Genomic DNA, 13,792 nt, shown 5'->3' on the forward strand with positions numbered 1-13,792 from the left:
TTTTGTCCTAACATCACGTATTGTAAACCACGATCGAACTACCTCTCACCAGCGCTCACGAACGGTGTTTAATATCTGCCCTCGAAGAACATCGATGATTCGACTTGGCCCAAATTCGCATGGGATCCGTTAAATATTGGCCCCTCCGAAGATGGTTGAGCAAAGAAAACACAGCCACGCCTCACCAGAAATACCTCAATTTGTAACTGTTGAAAATGCGAAGGTTGTGGCGTTCTCTATGGTGGTTACATTCGTGCTTTACCACGGGCTCATACATCTCAAATACGGTGTGTGTCAATCTATTTTACTTGCAAAAACAAGCTTGTTTTATGTGTCTAATCATGTATAAATTTCAGATTTTATATCATAATTGCCAATTAATTGTAACTAACTGCTGTGTTATTAGTGAAACCCTTTTGGTTGTAGATCTCGATACTGTAACCACATACCTGTATATTTTACATCATATGAATCACAGACAGTTATTTTACTGACTGGTAGTGCGCTTGACATCTGAGTAGTCAGATGCAGTCATCTCTCGTAACTGTTAGTAGTTTTCAAATATGGTCGTGGAATCATAAATGAAACCTAAATGAAATATATTTCTTTTGATTTTTAAAGTCCATCTTTTCGGTTTTTGAACGAGTTGACTGATTGTGAATTAACTAAATTTAGGCCTACTTCAAATTGCAGGGAGTTCTTACGTCGTAAGTTTTTTTTATCCCTCTGTTTGGAAAGCTTGAAGTTGTGGCCACGTGTAACTTGGCTCTAGTCAAAAGTTTGCATCGAGTTGATTCGGATTTTGTGTCCGTTGAATAATGTGCATGTTTCGATCTCCACAAAATCTGCCACACACCAATGTTGTTAAACTTAGATCTTTAAAGCCTTTATTTAAATGGCAAGTCTTTAAATCTGGTGAACTAATTCTCTGCACCCTTTCCCAATAATTGAATATCTGTTTTCAAGTGTGGGTGCCAAACTGTTCCCCCGTACTCTTAGCTAAATGTGATCGTTCTAGAGTTTTTTTTGTTCAGGTAAAGGAATGGCATATCCATGAGGACAAAAGATCGTTTGCTTGTGGACAAGATTTGTACTTATACATCTCGTAATCATAGCGGCGCGTTGATCTCTTAAAGCTGTTGTTAAGGTTGCTAAAAATTCGACCTTTAGGATCAATTTTAAATTGATACCATGAAATATAAGTTACTAAAAGTTGTTGATTGTATGAAAAGAAATTACTTGTCTTTACAGTCGATAGGTGCTCTGGAATTTTGCCTGTTCAGATTGTGGCATTATAAACACTCTGTTGCTGGTTTGATCACTTTCCATTGTCAAGTAAACAAAAATTTCAGCTGATCTAATCTTAGAATTTCCTGATTTTAATGGTTTTCTACTTCCTAAGTTTAATCGGTCGAGTCGTAACTCTGATCTCCCTCTGATCTATAGGATGTAGTTAGTTAATAGATAGTTATGTTTTTCGTATCAGTTATCACTATTCATTCCTATAGAATTTCAGTGAATAACCCGGATATGGACTGATCTACTCTCCGCACGTGCGCACTACTTTCCCGCTACTACTGGTACTTGAAAGATCCCTAGAATTTAGCAAACTAATATAATTTTACTGAAATGGTTGAAATGTGGACAATCAATCAATATATTTTTGTTTTTTCATATTCCTAAATTGTGTTATTTCTGTGTAATTTCTTTAGGAAGTGACTCTTGCCAATGGTTATTAAGCGATGGGCGTTTTCAAGGTTATAACGCATGGCAGCCTTACGGTTGTATGATGCATAGATATTCAAAAAGGTAAAAAAATGCCATTATCTCCGATCATATTCAATAACTCATGTAATATGAATTTTTAACATCTTTCGCTTGTTATTTTAAACACACTAGTATAATATTGCCTGAGTTCAGCCTAAATGATGTTTATTAGCACAGTTCTTATCCTATAAACTGCAACTTTCCTATTTTTATTTACCGCCTAATCATGTTTATCAACCTTAGTATTCAAACACTGTTTACGGACAGTTTCCTTAGAATATTTTTGTCAACTTGACTTAACTTTATTACCATTTTCTATTGTGCCCTTCCACAAGAGCATTTATCTGCTTTCTCTTTCAACTGCTGCATTTTGAAGTGTCTGCCTCTTTTACAGCACAAATCTTCTACCAAGGAGATGGAATGTTCCATCTTTCAGAAGGGCACAATCTATATCTAGTCTAGGTCTTTATGTAATGCACAGCATTTCGATTTTTCAGCGATTCCAGGAATTGTATGCATTACATATCTTACTGGGGCGGATATAATCACATAGTATTTCTGGGTGATTCTCGAATACGACAGCTGTACCACGAGTTTGTCGGAATGTTCTCTAATAAACCACCTCAAAAAGGCAAACAACATCATGACATGCACTTCAGCGATGAGAAAATCAATTTGAAAGTTGTAAGTAATGAAATCTCCTAGCGGACCTTCAAGGGGCCTAATTTTCCTGCCAAAAAATATTTTTCCTTCGAATTCCTCATTTTTTGTGGAGAAACAGTTTTTCCCTATTTCAAAAGAGAAACATCAGTCCATTAGCAATAAAATGTTAAATGTCATGAATCATCTGAAATTCTTATGTCAGTGTATTTCAGGTCTCCACATCCTTAGTATAAGTTCTGGTTCTGTCACTTAAGAAGTTGATGCCAATTGGATACTTGTGCCCTGTCCAGCCATCTAAAATTCCTATTTTCATCCATCAAAGAAAATTCGATCCCCCTTCTTTTTTTCAAAGGGACCATTTGACAGTCTGTACTAGCTAACTCTTAACCATTGGTGTTATGTCTGATTTCGAGGCAAATATTTCAACTTTATTTCAGGATTTCCTATGGCAACCGATGGTCAGCGATACTATGTATAACGTTTACAAATCATGGCTAAAGATGGAGCCACGTGACCGTCCTAACCTTGTTATAACAGGCAGCGCTACTGTGAGTACCTGTATATAATGGCTAAAACAAATCATCAGTTGTTCACAATTTTATCTGAAATTCGTTTTCTGCATTTCTCTTCCACTGCAGTGGAGTGTAAAACTTTCCAATGGAAGCAAAGAATTTTTGGGTAATTTCAAAGGTATGTATAAATGCAACCGCATGTAAACCTTATGTAGAACAAGGTGTTAAAGAGGTGTATTCGATACCATTTCAGTGAATCTCACTTATATTGTGCCCTACTTCAATAAACTGAAGTCAACTATGAAAGTTCTGTGGATGTTACAAGGTAAATTGTGTCTGGATATAACTAATATAACAGTATGTGAATCATCAGGTTCGTGGGTATCTAATATTTGGTTGATGAATTACAGATCCAGTCGTCGAATCACGTTTAGTTCCCAATCATTCAATGATTACAAATGAACGTATTGATGAATACAATCGAGCTGCTATCGATATATTGTAAGTATGTGAATATATACACTTAAACACTAAGAATTCAATTTTATGATTGATTAGAAAATAGAATTCATTATGTAGCCTCAACAGATTTCAAAATTTCCAAATTTTACGTATCTTATTTTTTGCTGGCTACTTTAGGAGACACAGTACAGCCAAGGTGTGGAGTTCCTCACGTCTGATAACTCAAGGTTATAATCATGATATGAACGACGGTCTTCATGCCGGACATGTAGCTTTAGACTGGGTAAGTCCAGACCTACTACGTTTCGAATTGCTCAACTCCGAAAATTAAGAAAAACCTTTAGAATTAGAATTACTTCTACCGATAGTTTGAATCAGTGACTCTTTTTGAGGCAAAATGATTCGTTAGTGATGATTCTTTGATCATTTAGTATTTTATGTTGTTTTTAGGATAATCAAATAGTAATGAACATGTACTGTAATGATCATATGGGATATAATGATGGCACGTGTTGTAGCAGTGCTGAACCAGTGACTAAATTACAAATCTTTGTTGCTGGCTTCTTTTTGTTTTGGTAGGTTTTCAAATGACTTACCGTAATCAAACTGCTGAATCCCAAATCATTCGACAAGGCTGAAAATGTATCTTTTGTTTTTCTAGTATTGTGTTATCATTGAGTATGTATATATATAAAAGACGAAATAAAAGAAATGGAAATAAAACCAGAAATTCTGTACATTCAGGTAAATCCTAATTTCTTCAAGCATTAATACTCGGGTCTGTATTTTGCTTTCAACGTTGTTGTTAATCTTATTGAACGGTGACTTTACATATTCAGATAATAATGGTCAAAGATTGGCCAATACCCCACCGACTGTTGGAAAGAACAACGAAGAAGATGTTTATTATATAGTTTTCACCAATTTAGCTAGATTGGGAGTTATTATGGCTTATTTCTTTATTTGCGATCGGTGAGTTGAGCTTTCTATAGGAACTATATTTCTCTGACTGAATTGATACTTATTACTCGTGCGTTCTTACTGTTTGCTTTTTAGAACAAATTTTTTCATGAAAGAGAACAAAGCTTATACATTGTTGAACTTTTTGTTGCCACTTGGTTACGTAATGGTCCTGGGTTTCTTCTTTACCGATAACACCGACAAGGTTAGATTTTTTTTACAAAAAAATCGAATGAAATCTATATTAGAATCTATCTCATGTATTTCAACTAAGCCGTGCTAAGTCGTGCATGATACAATTAAAACATCATTTTGAATTGATTCTGTTGGAATATTTCAGACAACGATGTTACATCGTGATCAGACCGATGAATGGAAAGGTTGGATGCAACTTGTCATTCTGATATATCATATAACTGGAGCTAGCAGAGTAAGTAATGTGTAATTATTTGACTTCAGTTGAAGTTATGTCTTCATGAACGACAAGTTTTAAGAGATATTTTGTTAGATTTTGACTTCATAATCTGCTGTCTCAGTCAGAAATGTATATTTATCAAGAGTCTGATTTGTAAATTTCAGGTGCTGCCTATTTATATGCATATCCGTGTTCTAGTCTCGGCATATTTGTTCCTTTCTGGTTATGGTCACTTTCATTATTTCTGGAGCAAAGGAGAACACAGCCTCAATCGGTTTTGTCAGGTAATTAGCTGTCTATTATAATTTTTCTGTGCATGGCATTGTGTGGATTACCGGTTTGAATTTCAATTGATTGAATTCAGTTTTATTTGCTTTCAAATATTCATTTATTTTGGCTTGAATTAACTGACTGAATATGTTGTGATAGGTTCCTATTATGGAGTGTGTGTTTTCGATTCCATTCCTCTCAAACACTTCACTGTTGTTTCACTCTGGTTGTTGGGTTTCATTCAGAAGTTCTCTTCGGTAGTAGAATATATCCTAGTTAAAGGCACTTCATATTGATTAGTCATTCAGTTAACCTGAACTTTGGTGGAGCGATCTCTATTCTTCACAGATTAATAAAGAATTCAAGTAACAGTAATTATTATTATCTATCACTAGTTGAATTAGCCTAAATCTGTATATTAAACACGATATATATTTAAAAGCTTAAACAGAACCAATATTTCAATATGATTTGAACATACATTTCAACGCTGTAACGGCATACTCTGAACGTTCGGTTGGTTAAATCATTGGATATCATGAATTACATGTTCAGTGTAATGTTTTGGTCTTTCAGAATATTTGTACATCCAGGTCATTTTGGTCTTACCGTCAACACGGTCTACGTAGAGTGGTAGAAGTAAGTTTGATTGTAACGTACACACTCACAGAGCATGGACTAACATTTTAATACTGGTTGCTTACCATTCTCCATTCCAGACTCGTGGTATTTGCATATATAATTACTGTTATTCTTGATTTATGATAAATGAATCATCCCCGTGTGGTTTGAATTTTGCAAATGATTTGTTTATTATTCGTCATTAATTTGTAATTCTCGGTTTTCCAGCACTTAGTAACATTAATATGTTTCATACTCTTTTCATGTTGGCATGATAAACTTATGTGGAATGGAGAAGCGTTTTTCTTTTATAAATGATGATAACAACACTGTCTGTCATACTTTGAGGGTTTATTCGAATATATTACCATATGACTTTTATTCTGGTGCCAAATTGTCTTCAGTTTACCATTCATGTGTATTTTGCATCCCATCGAGATTGATTTTTGTGGTTTTTGAATTGATTTGCTATTTGTGGGTGGAATGAACATGATGACACATTGATTCAGGGTCCCTATGACTCCTTGGTGCCTTAAAACACTTCTTCAAAATGAAAAATGTTTATAAAGGTGCTTGAAACTCCTTTGATTTGAGCAAAATGCCTAAAACTTCAATTTCGAGAAATAGCATTTAGATACTTCAGATGTTTATTAGTTTAGTACATGAGACTGCACCTAATTCAGTAGTTGCAAGCAGGATCTTTTTGTTCTCTAATTAGGCAGTTACCGAATTAGAAATCAAGTTTACTAGTGTCGAGGATAGATATTTATGTGTAAAACCATCAAATATATAGTTTATGTAAATAAACAGTACCGAGTGGGATATGAAAGTGATGTGGATGCATCCTTGAAATATGAAATTTACTCCTTTGAAACTCCTCGAAAACTCCTTATATCCAGGAATAACTGATCTGTAGGGACCCATGTTCAATCCATGTGTATTTACTTGAATTTATTGTCATTATGTTTGTTGCCTTGATGTGATTGTTGCTTTACACAAACTGCTTATTTTACACAGTATATTTCACCTCGGCATATAGCAATAGTGGTGTTTGGTAACCGAAATTCATTTCAAAATTATATATAGGAAATATATGTTTCATGTTCTCTTATTTTTTTTCAGGTTCTGTTCCGTATGAACATGTTGGTGGTCACATTATGTTTCGTGATGAACAGACCGTATCAGTTTTACTATTTTGTTCCATTGATATCTTTTTGGTTCATCATCATATATGTAGTACTGTCAGTATGGCCTCGGTTATCAGCTAGCAGTGCTGAAGGTAATGTAAACCAATTCAATCAATATGCTTTAATAAGAGTTCAAAATCTGTTTACGGACTCAAATCTGTAGTTATTCTATCTGCCAATCCCAAACTCTGAACTCTGTTCTTTTGTTTCAGCTAATATTTTTCACTATTTGTATATGATGGTGAAGTTTTTAGTGCTCATTCTAATCGTTACTTTGCTGTACGTTTCTGAGGTAAAACATCGACTTCTTGCTCAAATAAGAAAGAAAGGTAACACGTGAATTTTGAGCTCATTCATTTATTTCTGTTTTGTTTGTAGGTCTTGTTTGAGAAGATATTCTTGACAAATCCATTCAAAGCTTTTTTTGTGACGTTGGATGATTCGTTGCATGAATGGCGTTTTCGTTGGCAGTTGGATAGATACGTGAGTTTTTGATATTTAACATATTTTCTCTACTGAAATCGAGATAAATACGAGCAAATTTCTACTTCTATTTCCAGAGTTTTATATACGGAATGATATTTGCATTTGTTTACATGATACTGAAGCATTTTCGATTGATAAACGACGAAGGGGAAGAAACTCTATTTTCTAGGACGGTGTCATTTATCGTAGCCGGGTGCTCCGTACTCGGAATAGCTGTAAGTATGCTCTATATCTTCACTCATGTAGATAACCATAAATACACAAAGAGAATATACATACTCTTTATATATTTTTGACGTAACCTATGTTACCTTTTTATGCCGACATTGTTGAATAATTTCAGGGGTACGCCGTGTTTTCAGTATTATGTAGAAGCAAACAAGAATGTAACGAACTTCATCCATACCTCACATTTTTACCCGTAAGTCAATATTCTATAATTGAATTCTACGATGTTCTACCGGATATCTGATGTTTGTTTGTTGAACTGTGAAATTCACGGGGCCAGTCTTAAAATACGTATTGTAATGTATGCACAATTTTGCCTATTTTCGTAGGACGAAGTCATCGGTTTTTCCCCGTTCACTGTGGATGCATACCTACTTAACGAATGATCCCTGAATTGAAAATCCCTCTTTTTTCAGATTGTATCGTATATATTCCTTCGTAATACATGGGGAAGTTTAAGGTCTCGTTACAGTTCATTCTTCGCTTGGTTCGGAAAAATATCGTTGGAGGTAAATTATTTGTTTCTTTACGGATTTCTGCTACATCGAATGAACGAATCACTGAATGTATTTCCGTTTTGTATCTCGTTGTAGTTATTCATCGCTCAGTATCACATCTGGCTCGCGGCCGATACTCACGGAGTTCTAGTTCTCATTCCGAGCAATCAAGTTCTCAATATAATCATAACGACATTTATATTCGTGTGCACGTGTCACGAAATCCATAAAGTCACCGAGACGTTGACAAAATACGCGATTCCAACCGATTGGAAGTTGGTTCTGCGCAACGTCGTATGCTTTACGATCATTCTGATACCGATCGGATGGACACACGGCGTGTTTTCATAGATATTCATGGATTATTATTTACCCAGCGATAGTCAATGTCGGATACGACTCTATCTTCCTCACCTGTATCCTATTGTAAATGTGCGTGAGAGTGCGTGTTATAAAAAAAGTTATTTTTGCTGTGATGTGCTTTAAAAAACCAGTTTTGTTTTGTGATATCTAATTCTCTTTGTTCTTTTTTAGTTTTCTTAAATTTTCTTATAATGTATATACTGTATATAGCATATATGAATGTATCGTTATTATTACCGTATATACACATGGATGTACAATATAATCAATTGATGACAGTAAAATCAAACTGTTTTACATTTATTTGAAATTTCCTTTTACATCAACTGTAATACAAACATTGTATTCTGATCTCCATGAGGATATAAATTATTTCAAAAATAAATTTGTCATTTTATAGTATACTATAATGGTCCCTTTTTGTTTGTATTTTTTCTGACGATGCATTCATGGCATAACACACTGCGACGGATGGCGAATAAAAAGTCATGAGGATCTTTAAAAACTGGTTTCAGGATTCGTATTGATCGTAGAATTTACTGGTCTAGGTACACTGTCTGTGCAGGTGAAACTGACAATAGAATAAACCTGTTATACCGGAATGAAAAAAAGGAACTTGACAAACGGTTTCGAATTTCACCGCGGCTATACATTACGTACATTGAAAAAAACTGCTAGCCTTTATATAATATAGCCTGCATATGATTAGAGGACGTTAATTGATTTGAAAGGCTATCTCATATTCTCTATAACTGGCAGTAATACTACAGCTATAATTCCTACTGGATGCTTTATTTATAATGGTAAGTGTTATCTTTGTAGAAGACAAAATCTATCTTTTCTTAAAGCAAAACGAAAATCACAGGTGGATTACCTGGTAGGTCTTCCCATTCCGGCTTATCTAAAATAAGAGCGAAGAACATTTCTGAACACATTCATATCACAGACATTTCACATGTGGTGAGCTTACTTTTTAAACATGATTTACATTCGGATTACAAGATCTATCTTTGCTATGGAAGTGTGTGTCAATAATTAGCTGATTTCATCTTGATCTGAATATCATTCTAAATTCATATTATGCGGTGGAATTACATTTTCTATTTCGCCATATATTTGGCAATGTACACGTATTTTGTATGTAAAAAGTAACAATTCGATCGCAATCATTTCAGAATATCATTTTATGTCATATCAACATGTGCGTATGATAGGTAGTAGTAAACCGATTCGCTACATATAAATTATCAATGTTCTCTCACGTTTCAGGATTTTTTATCAGAAGAACAGATTGCAGGTAGATCATATTACATAAAATAAATCAGAGTTTACTAATGCGTCGTCGTTAAAGCTCCGTGCATGGCTAGTCCTAGTTCTGACATCTTGTGGCCCGTTCGTTGAAGGTTATCAACCGAAAAACAATTTTCCTTGTACGGTTTTTTGTTTTCAGAATTTAGAGAAGCATTTTCTATTTTTGATAAAGACGGAGACGGTACAATTACAACTAGGGAGCTCGGTACTGTCATGCGGTCATTAGGTCAAGACCCTTCCGAATCTGAACTACAAGACATGATTAACGATGTTGATATTGATGGTATTAACCGAATTATTTCTTTTCAAACATTCATTTCATTTTCACGGTGTTAATTAAAGAGATGACGTGAATACAGACAAGTTGGCCGGAAAGTCAATCTTCGTAAAACATCTAAGCTAATCGTGGTGTGGTATCAAATCTCTAGGCATTTCTAATTAAATTAGGTAATGGAACGATCGAATTTCCTGAGTTTTTGAAATTGATTGCTGGTAAACTAAACCAGCCAGATGCAGAGGAGGAAATCAAACAAGCTTTCCAAGTGTTTGATAAAGATGGCAACGGATTCATCAGTGCAGATGAACTGAGAAACGTCATGGCTAATCTGGGAGAGACACTCACGCCACAAGAAGTCGAAGAAATGATCAACGAGGCAGATGTTGATGGAGATGGGCAAATTAATTATGACGGTAATAAAATAAAATGTCAAAGGCTAGAAAAAAATTATGTCTTCTATATTTCGCCGCAGATCATACAGCATAAGTCGCATAATTCATAAAAGAAATGTCTATTTCAGAATTTGTAAAAATGATGGTATCGTATTAAAACACGGGGAAAAAAGATGTGTGTTTTACGAATTTTGACAACAATTTTTACCAGAGTACAAATCTACGGAACCGATTGTCGTAAATGATTTTATTCAATATTTTAGGGAGAAATGCTTCATCTTTATTGTAAATAGAATAATTTTTTCATTACTTGTAAATAAAATTCAAAAATTTTCATATTGATTCTATAGATCTATTCTATTTCGGCAGAGTAGAGGAACACGAACCCGATGATAAAAAATGTGCATGTTGGAACATGGAAATGAGAGTTATATACACGGTGTCTCAAAATGTGACCGTGGGTCATAATTTTCGAAAAATGTTCGTGTTACACAGAGCCTGGATATCTCGATATATATTCCATACTTCAAAATTCGGACATTTCCGTCCAAGGTGCCGCACACAAAAAAAATCACCCACCCTTTTAAGATATCTTGAAGAAATACATCCTAAAAGATGGAAATTCCTAGGATGAGTGTCAAACTTGCATATTTTAACTATCCCGGCTTCTGATCAGGCATGGTCCCGAGCCCCAAATCCGGCTCCGAATATACCGTCTTAAAATTAAGAGAAAACAATATTCGAAACTGATTCCCGTAGTAGAATATCCCATGTAAAGCGATGGGTTGAGCGCCAAGCGTTGGGCTCGCGTTGGATCTGAAGGTTGCATACGACGGCGTTCACCGCATTTAAAACACAGTTGAGCGCAGAAATCGACTGTTCAGCTGGTCCCGTAGGAATAAGTTTTCATTTTAGGTGTTAATCTCCTCATGCGTAATCGAGTTCTCTAAGCTTCTTCCTCCGAATACTCGAGTAATGTGACAGGGATCACGCCTCGTATTCTCGAGAACCGTATGAACTCCGCTGATTGAAAAATATCGGGTAAAAGTGTTGTTTGCTGGCGTAAACTCATCGCTAAGGGTTTATATTGAATGTAAGAATATTCAACATCAATGAAACAATACAATTTGTCTTAAAATGCATTTTATTTTCATCATAACTTAATAAGAATTAACAAAATTGATTGAGGTCTTTTCTTTTGTTCATCCCTCCTCCGCCTCCCTCCTGTTGTCCTTCCTTCAGACACAGACAGGCTTCACTTTTTACCATCTTCTAGAGACTCAGGCCTGAGACATATAAATTCATTTTCCCACATGCCTTTTTCTTCTATTTAGAGAGACTAAATTAATCATAATTATATTTTATATGAAGTTAATTAGGCCTTCAATCCCGACCCAGTCACGTCATGTAGGGTACAACACAATATTATTGCCCTGCTATATTGCTACTGTAGTGTTAAGTTGTTGTTGAACTAGACCAAGCTAAATGCTGTCTGTGGGGTAACATACTAGTTCTGGCCCTAACACCTCATGTAGGCCTAGGTGATACAAATAATGTATTGAATAATAAGCAAATGCCTCGTAGACAATTTTTGGTACATGAAATATGAGATGACATATTTCAATTGATTAAAATGTTCACGAAAAGTCAGCGGTTTCAAATTCAACAGTTTCATATTCGTTTTTACAGATAGTATTGAGCAGGTCTCTATGATGTCTGAATCATCAGCGACAGTACCCTCAACGAGTGGATCGACGAGAGCTGCTGCTACTGGTTCTGCTAGAACTGGACGCAATCGTAGAAACCGCTCCGAAACTGATTCTAAATCTACAGCAAAAACTCCTAAAATCAATAATAAAACTTTAGGAACTAGTCAAAAAAGGTCAGTCGTCTAAACATGTAGGCAAACATTCGGTTCCAGCAACAGTTTCCATTGAAAACATTGATACGTTTGATTTTTAATCATTGAATTTCAGAATCCAAAAAGAACTCGCCGATATAACCATAGACCCTCCACCAAACTGCAGGTACTTCGGTTAACATTAGTGGAATTTTTGATATGAATTATATGACTTGAAAACTATATTGGTTAACTACTGCTTTTCATTAGTGCTGGACCTAAAGGTGATGATAGTATGTATGAATGGGCATCGACAATTCTGGGTCCTCCCGGGTCGGCTTACGAAGGCGGAGTTTTCTTCCTCGATATACATTTTCCACCGGATTATCCATTCAAACCACCGAAGGTTAGTTCGATGTGAATATCCAGCCACATCGAATTTCTATTCAAATAAAGTTTTAAACTTGTATGGTCTTTTCAGGTGACATTCCGGACAAGAATCTACCACTGTAACATTAACAACCAGGGAAGTATTTGCCTCGACATTCTCAAGGACACGTGGAGTCCGGCGTTGACGATCTCGAAAGTTTTACTATCAATCTGCTCGCTGTTAAATGACTGTAATCCTCAGGATCCACTCGTCGGAGCAATCGCAACTCAGTATTTAAACAATCGAACTGAACATGACCGAATCGCTCGACTTTGGACAAAACGATTTGCCACTGGACTGAATCAACCAGAATAATGTGTGACGCGTTTAATTCAAACTGATGATCAGTAATGATTACATTAGCTCTTTCATATCAGTGTTTAGTATTAGTAGACATTTTTTGATGTTGTATCCTGCATAGATTAATACTGCACTATTAATTGACAAGTGCAATAGGAATTATGTCGACGATTCTAAATCCATGTGTTACACGTATTATGTGGATATTTGCATTTATAGTTGTATTTGATGCAATACTACTCTGCACTAGTGGTATTGTAAGTATGACATTCTTCAATATGGATTTCTTTTGTTTGCGAGTGAACAAATTATAATGCCTTAACGGTAATAAATGCCTTTTAGAATAGTGAAGGTTTAACGAAATGAGTATTAAGCTGGCTTTATTTAGCTGTATATAAATGATAATGTATTTTTCAGTGTTTATAAATAAACCTCATTACAGTATCTGTACTTGACTGGAATTTTACTTATGAATGTTAGACCATTCTTTTTTTAGATAAACGTACATTTGTGCGCACTGCCTTGGAATTTTTTACTAAACAAGTTTTAGACAAAAAATTATGATGTTCTCCACCGGAAAATGTTGCCTTTGTAAAGATAGCTGTTTTGCTTATCCTAATAAAGTATTGATATTGTAAATGTATTTGGATCTTGTCTATTTACGAGGAACTAGCAACTAGCACCACCTTCAGGATGTTATGAGAACTAGTTCGTATGTAGCCTCCGACAAACACAGAAAATTGAGCATAGTTAAAAGCCTTTATATGTGTAAAAATATTTATTCGGGATATAAATTATTGAAGTTTACAAA

The 13,792-nt window shown here is 35.1% G+C and overlaps 3 protein-coding genes across 6 annotated transcripts; all 3 read left to right on the forward strand.

Annotated features, from left to right (window-relative positions):
• Positions 1 to 64: 64 nt before the first annotated feature.
• Positions 65 to 8,787, forward strand: LOC141908658 (N-acetylneuraminate (7)9-O-acetyltransferase-like). Of its 2 annotated transcripts, XM_074798790.1 has the most exons (22): positions 65 to 287; positions 1,713 to 1,809; positions 2,265 to 2,451; positions 2,868 to 2,978; positions 3,069 to 3,120; positions 3,196 to 3,267; positions 3,353 to 3,443; positions 3,582 to 3,687; positions 3,855 to 3,979; positions 4,066 to 4,148; positions 4,244 to 4,376; positions 4,461 to 4,569; positions 4,705 to 4,794; positions 4,944 to 5,063; positions 5,626 to 5,688; positions 6,793 to 6,949; positions 7,070 to 7,149; positions 7,236 to 7,340; positions 7,418 to 7,558; positions 7,687 to 7,764; positions 7,988 to 8,080; positions 8,165 to 8,787. In XM_074798790.1, the coding sequence occupies exons 1-22, from the start codon at positions 152 to 154 to the stop codon at positions 8,417 to 8,419; spliced, it is 2,484 nt and encodes an 827-aa protein (XP_074654891.1). In that variant the 5' UTR covers positions 65 to 151; the 3' UTR covers positions 8,420 to 8,787. The 2 variants fall into 2 exon arrangements, with proteins under 2 accessions (XP_074654891.1, XP_074654898.1); XM_074798797.1 differs by lacking the exon at positions 5,626 to 5,688.
• Positions 8,788 to 9,118: 331 nt separating this feature from the next.
• LOC141910271 (uncharacterized) lies at positions 9,119 to 10,696 on the forward strand. Of its 2 annotated transcripts, none has more exons than XM_074801301.1 (5): positions 9,119 to 9,234; positions 9,701 to 9,728; positions 9,882 to 10,025; positions 10,190 to 10,432; positions 10,540 to 10,696. In XM_074801301.1, exons 1-5 carry the CDS (start codon positions 9,232 to 9,234, stop codon positions 10,566 to 10,568), a joined length of 447 nt encoding a protein of 148 aa, XP_074657402.1. In that variant the 5' UTR covers positions 9,119 to 9,231; the 3' UTR covers positions 10,569 to 10,696. The 2 variants fall into 2 exon arrangements, with proteins under 2 accessions (XP_074657402.1, XP_074658181.1); XM_074802080.1 differs by lacking the exon at positions 9,119 to 9,234 and adding an exon at positions 9,311 to 9,391.
• A 705-nt stretch (positions 10,697 to 11,401) lies between these two features.
• LOC141902935 (ubiquitin-conjugating enzyme E2 E1-like) lies at positions 11,402 to 13,552 on the forward strand. Of its 2 annotated transcripts, none has more exons than XM_074790909.1 (5): positions 11,402 to 11,504; positions 12,101 to 12,293; positions 12,388 to 12,438; positions 12,522 to 12,657; positions 12,733 to 13,552. In XM_074790909.1, exons 2-5 carry the CDS (start codon positions 12,121 to 12,123, stop codon positions 12,994 to 12,996), a joined length of 624 nt encoding a protein of 207 aa, XP_074647010.1. In that variant the 5' UTR covers positions 11,402 to 11,504; positions 12,101 to 12,120; the 3' UTR covers positions 12,997 to 13,552. The 2 variants fall into 2 exon arrangements, with proteins under 2 accessions (XP_074647010.1, XP_074647018.1); XM_074790917.1 differs by having other exon boundaries at positions 11,410 to 11,504; positions 12,105 to 12,293.
• Positions 13,553 to 13,792: the final 240 nt, after the last annotated feature.

Source organism: Tubulanus polymorphus, chromosome 1 (genome assembly GCF_964204645.1).
Source record: "Tubulanus polymorphus chromosome 1, tnTubPoly1.2, whole genome shotgun sequence".
Lineage (NCBI taxonomy): Eukaryota > Metazoa > Nemertea > Palaeonemertea > Tubulaniformes > Tubulanidae > Tubulanus > Tubulanus polymorphus.

Excerpts from the sequence above, each read along its gene's own strand:
- LOC141908658 (XM_074798790.1), top strand. The coding sequence starts at position 152 with ATGGTTGAGCAAAGAAAACACAGCCACGCCTCACCAGAAATACCTCAA. Across the intron at positions 4,377-4,460 it reads TATTTCTTTATTTGCGATCG|AACAAATTTTTTCATGAAAG; the intron begins GTGAGTTGAGCT and ends TTTGCTTTTTAG. Across the intron at positions 5,064-5,625 it reads GCCTCAATCGGTTTTGTCAG|AATATTTGTACATCCAGGTC; the intron begins GTAATTAGCTGT and ends TTGGTCTTTCAG.
- LOC141910271 (XM_074801301.1), top strand. Across the intron at positions 9,729-9,881 it reads ATCAGAAGAACAGATTGCAG|AATTTAGAGAAGCATTTTCT; the intron begins GTAGATCATATT and ends TTTTGTTTTCAG. Across the intron at positions 10,433-10,539 it reads TGGGCAAATTAATTATGACG|AATTTGTAAAAATGATGGTA; the intron begins GTAATAAAATAA and ends TGTCTATTTCAG.
- LOC141902935 (XM_074790909.1), top strand. The coding sequence starts at position 12,121 with ATGATGTCTGAATCATCAGCGACAGTACCCTCAACGAGTGGATCGACG. Across the intron at positions 12,439-12,521 it reads GACCCTCCACCAAACTGCAG|TGCTGGACCTAAAGGTGATG; the intron begins GTACTTCGGTTA and ends GCTTTTCATTAG. Across the intron at positions 12,658-12,732 it reads ATCCATTCAAACCACCGAAG|GTGACATTCCGGACAAGAAT; the intron begins GTTAGTTCGATG and ends TGGTCTTTTCAG.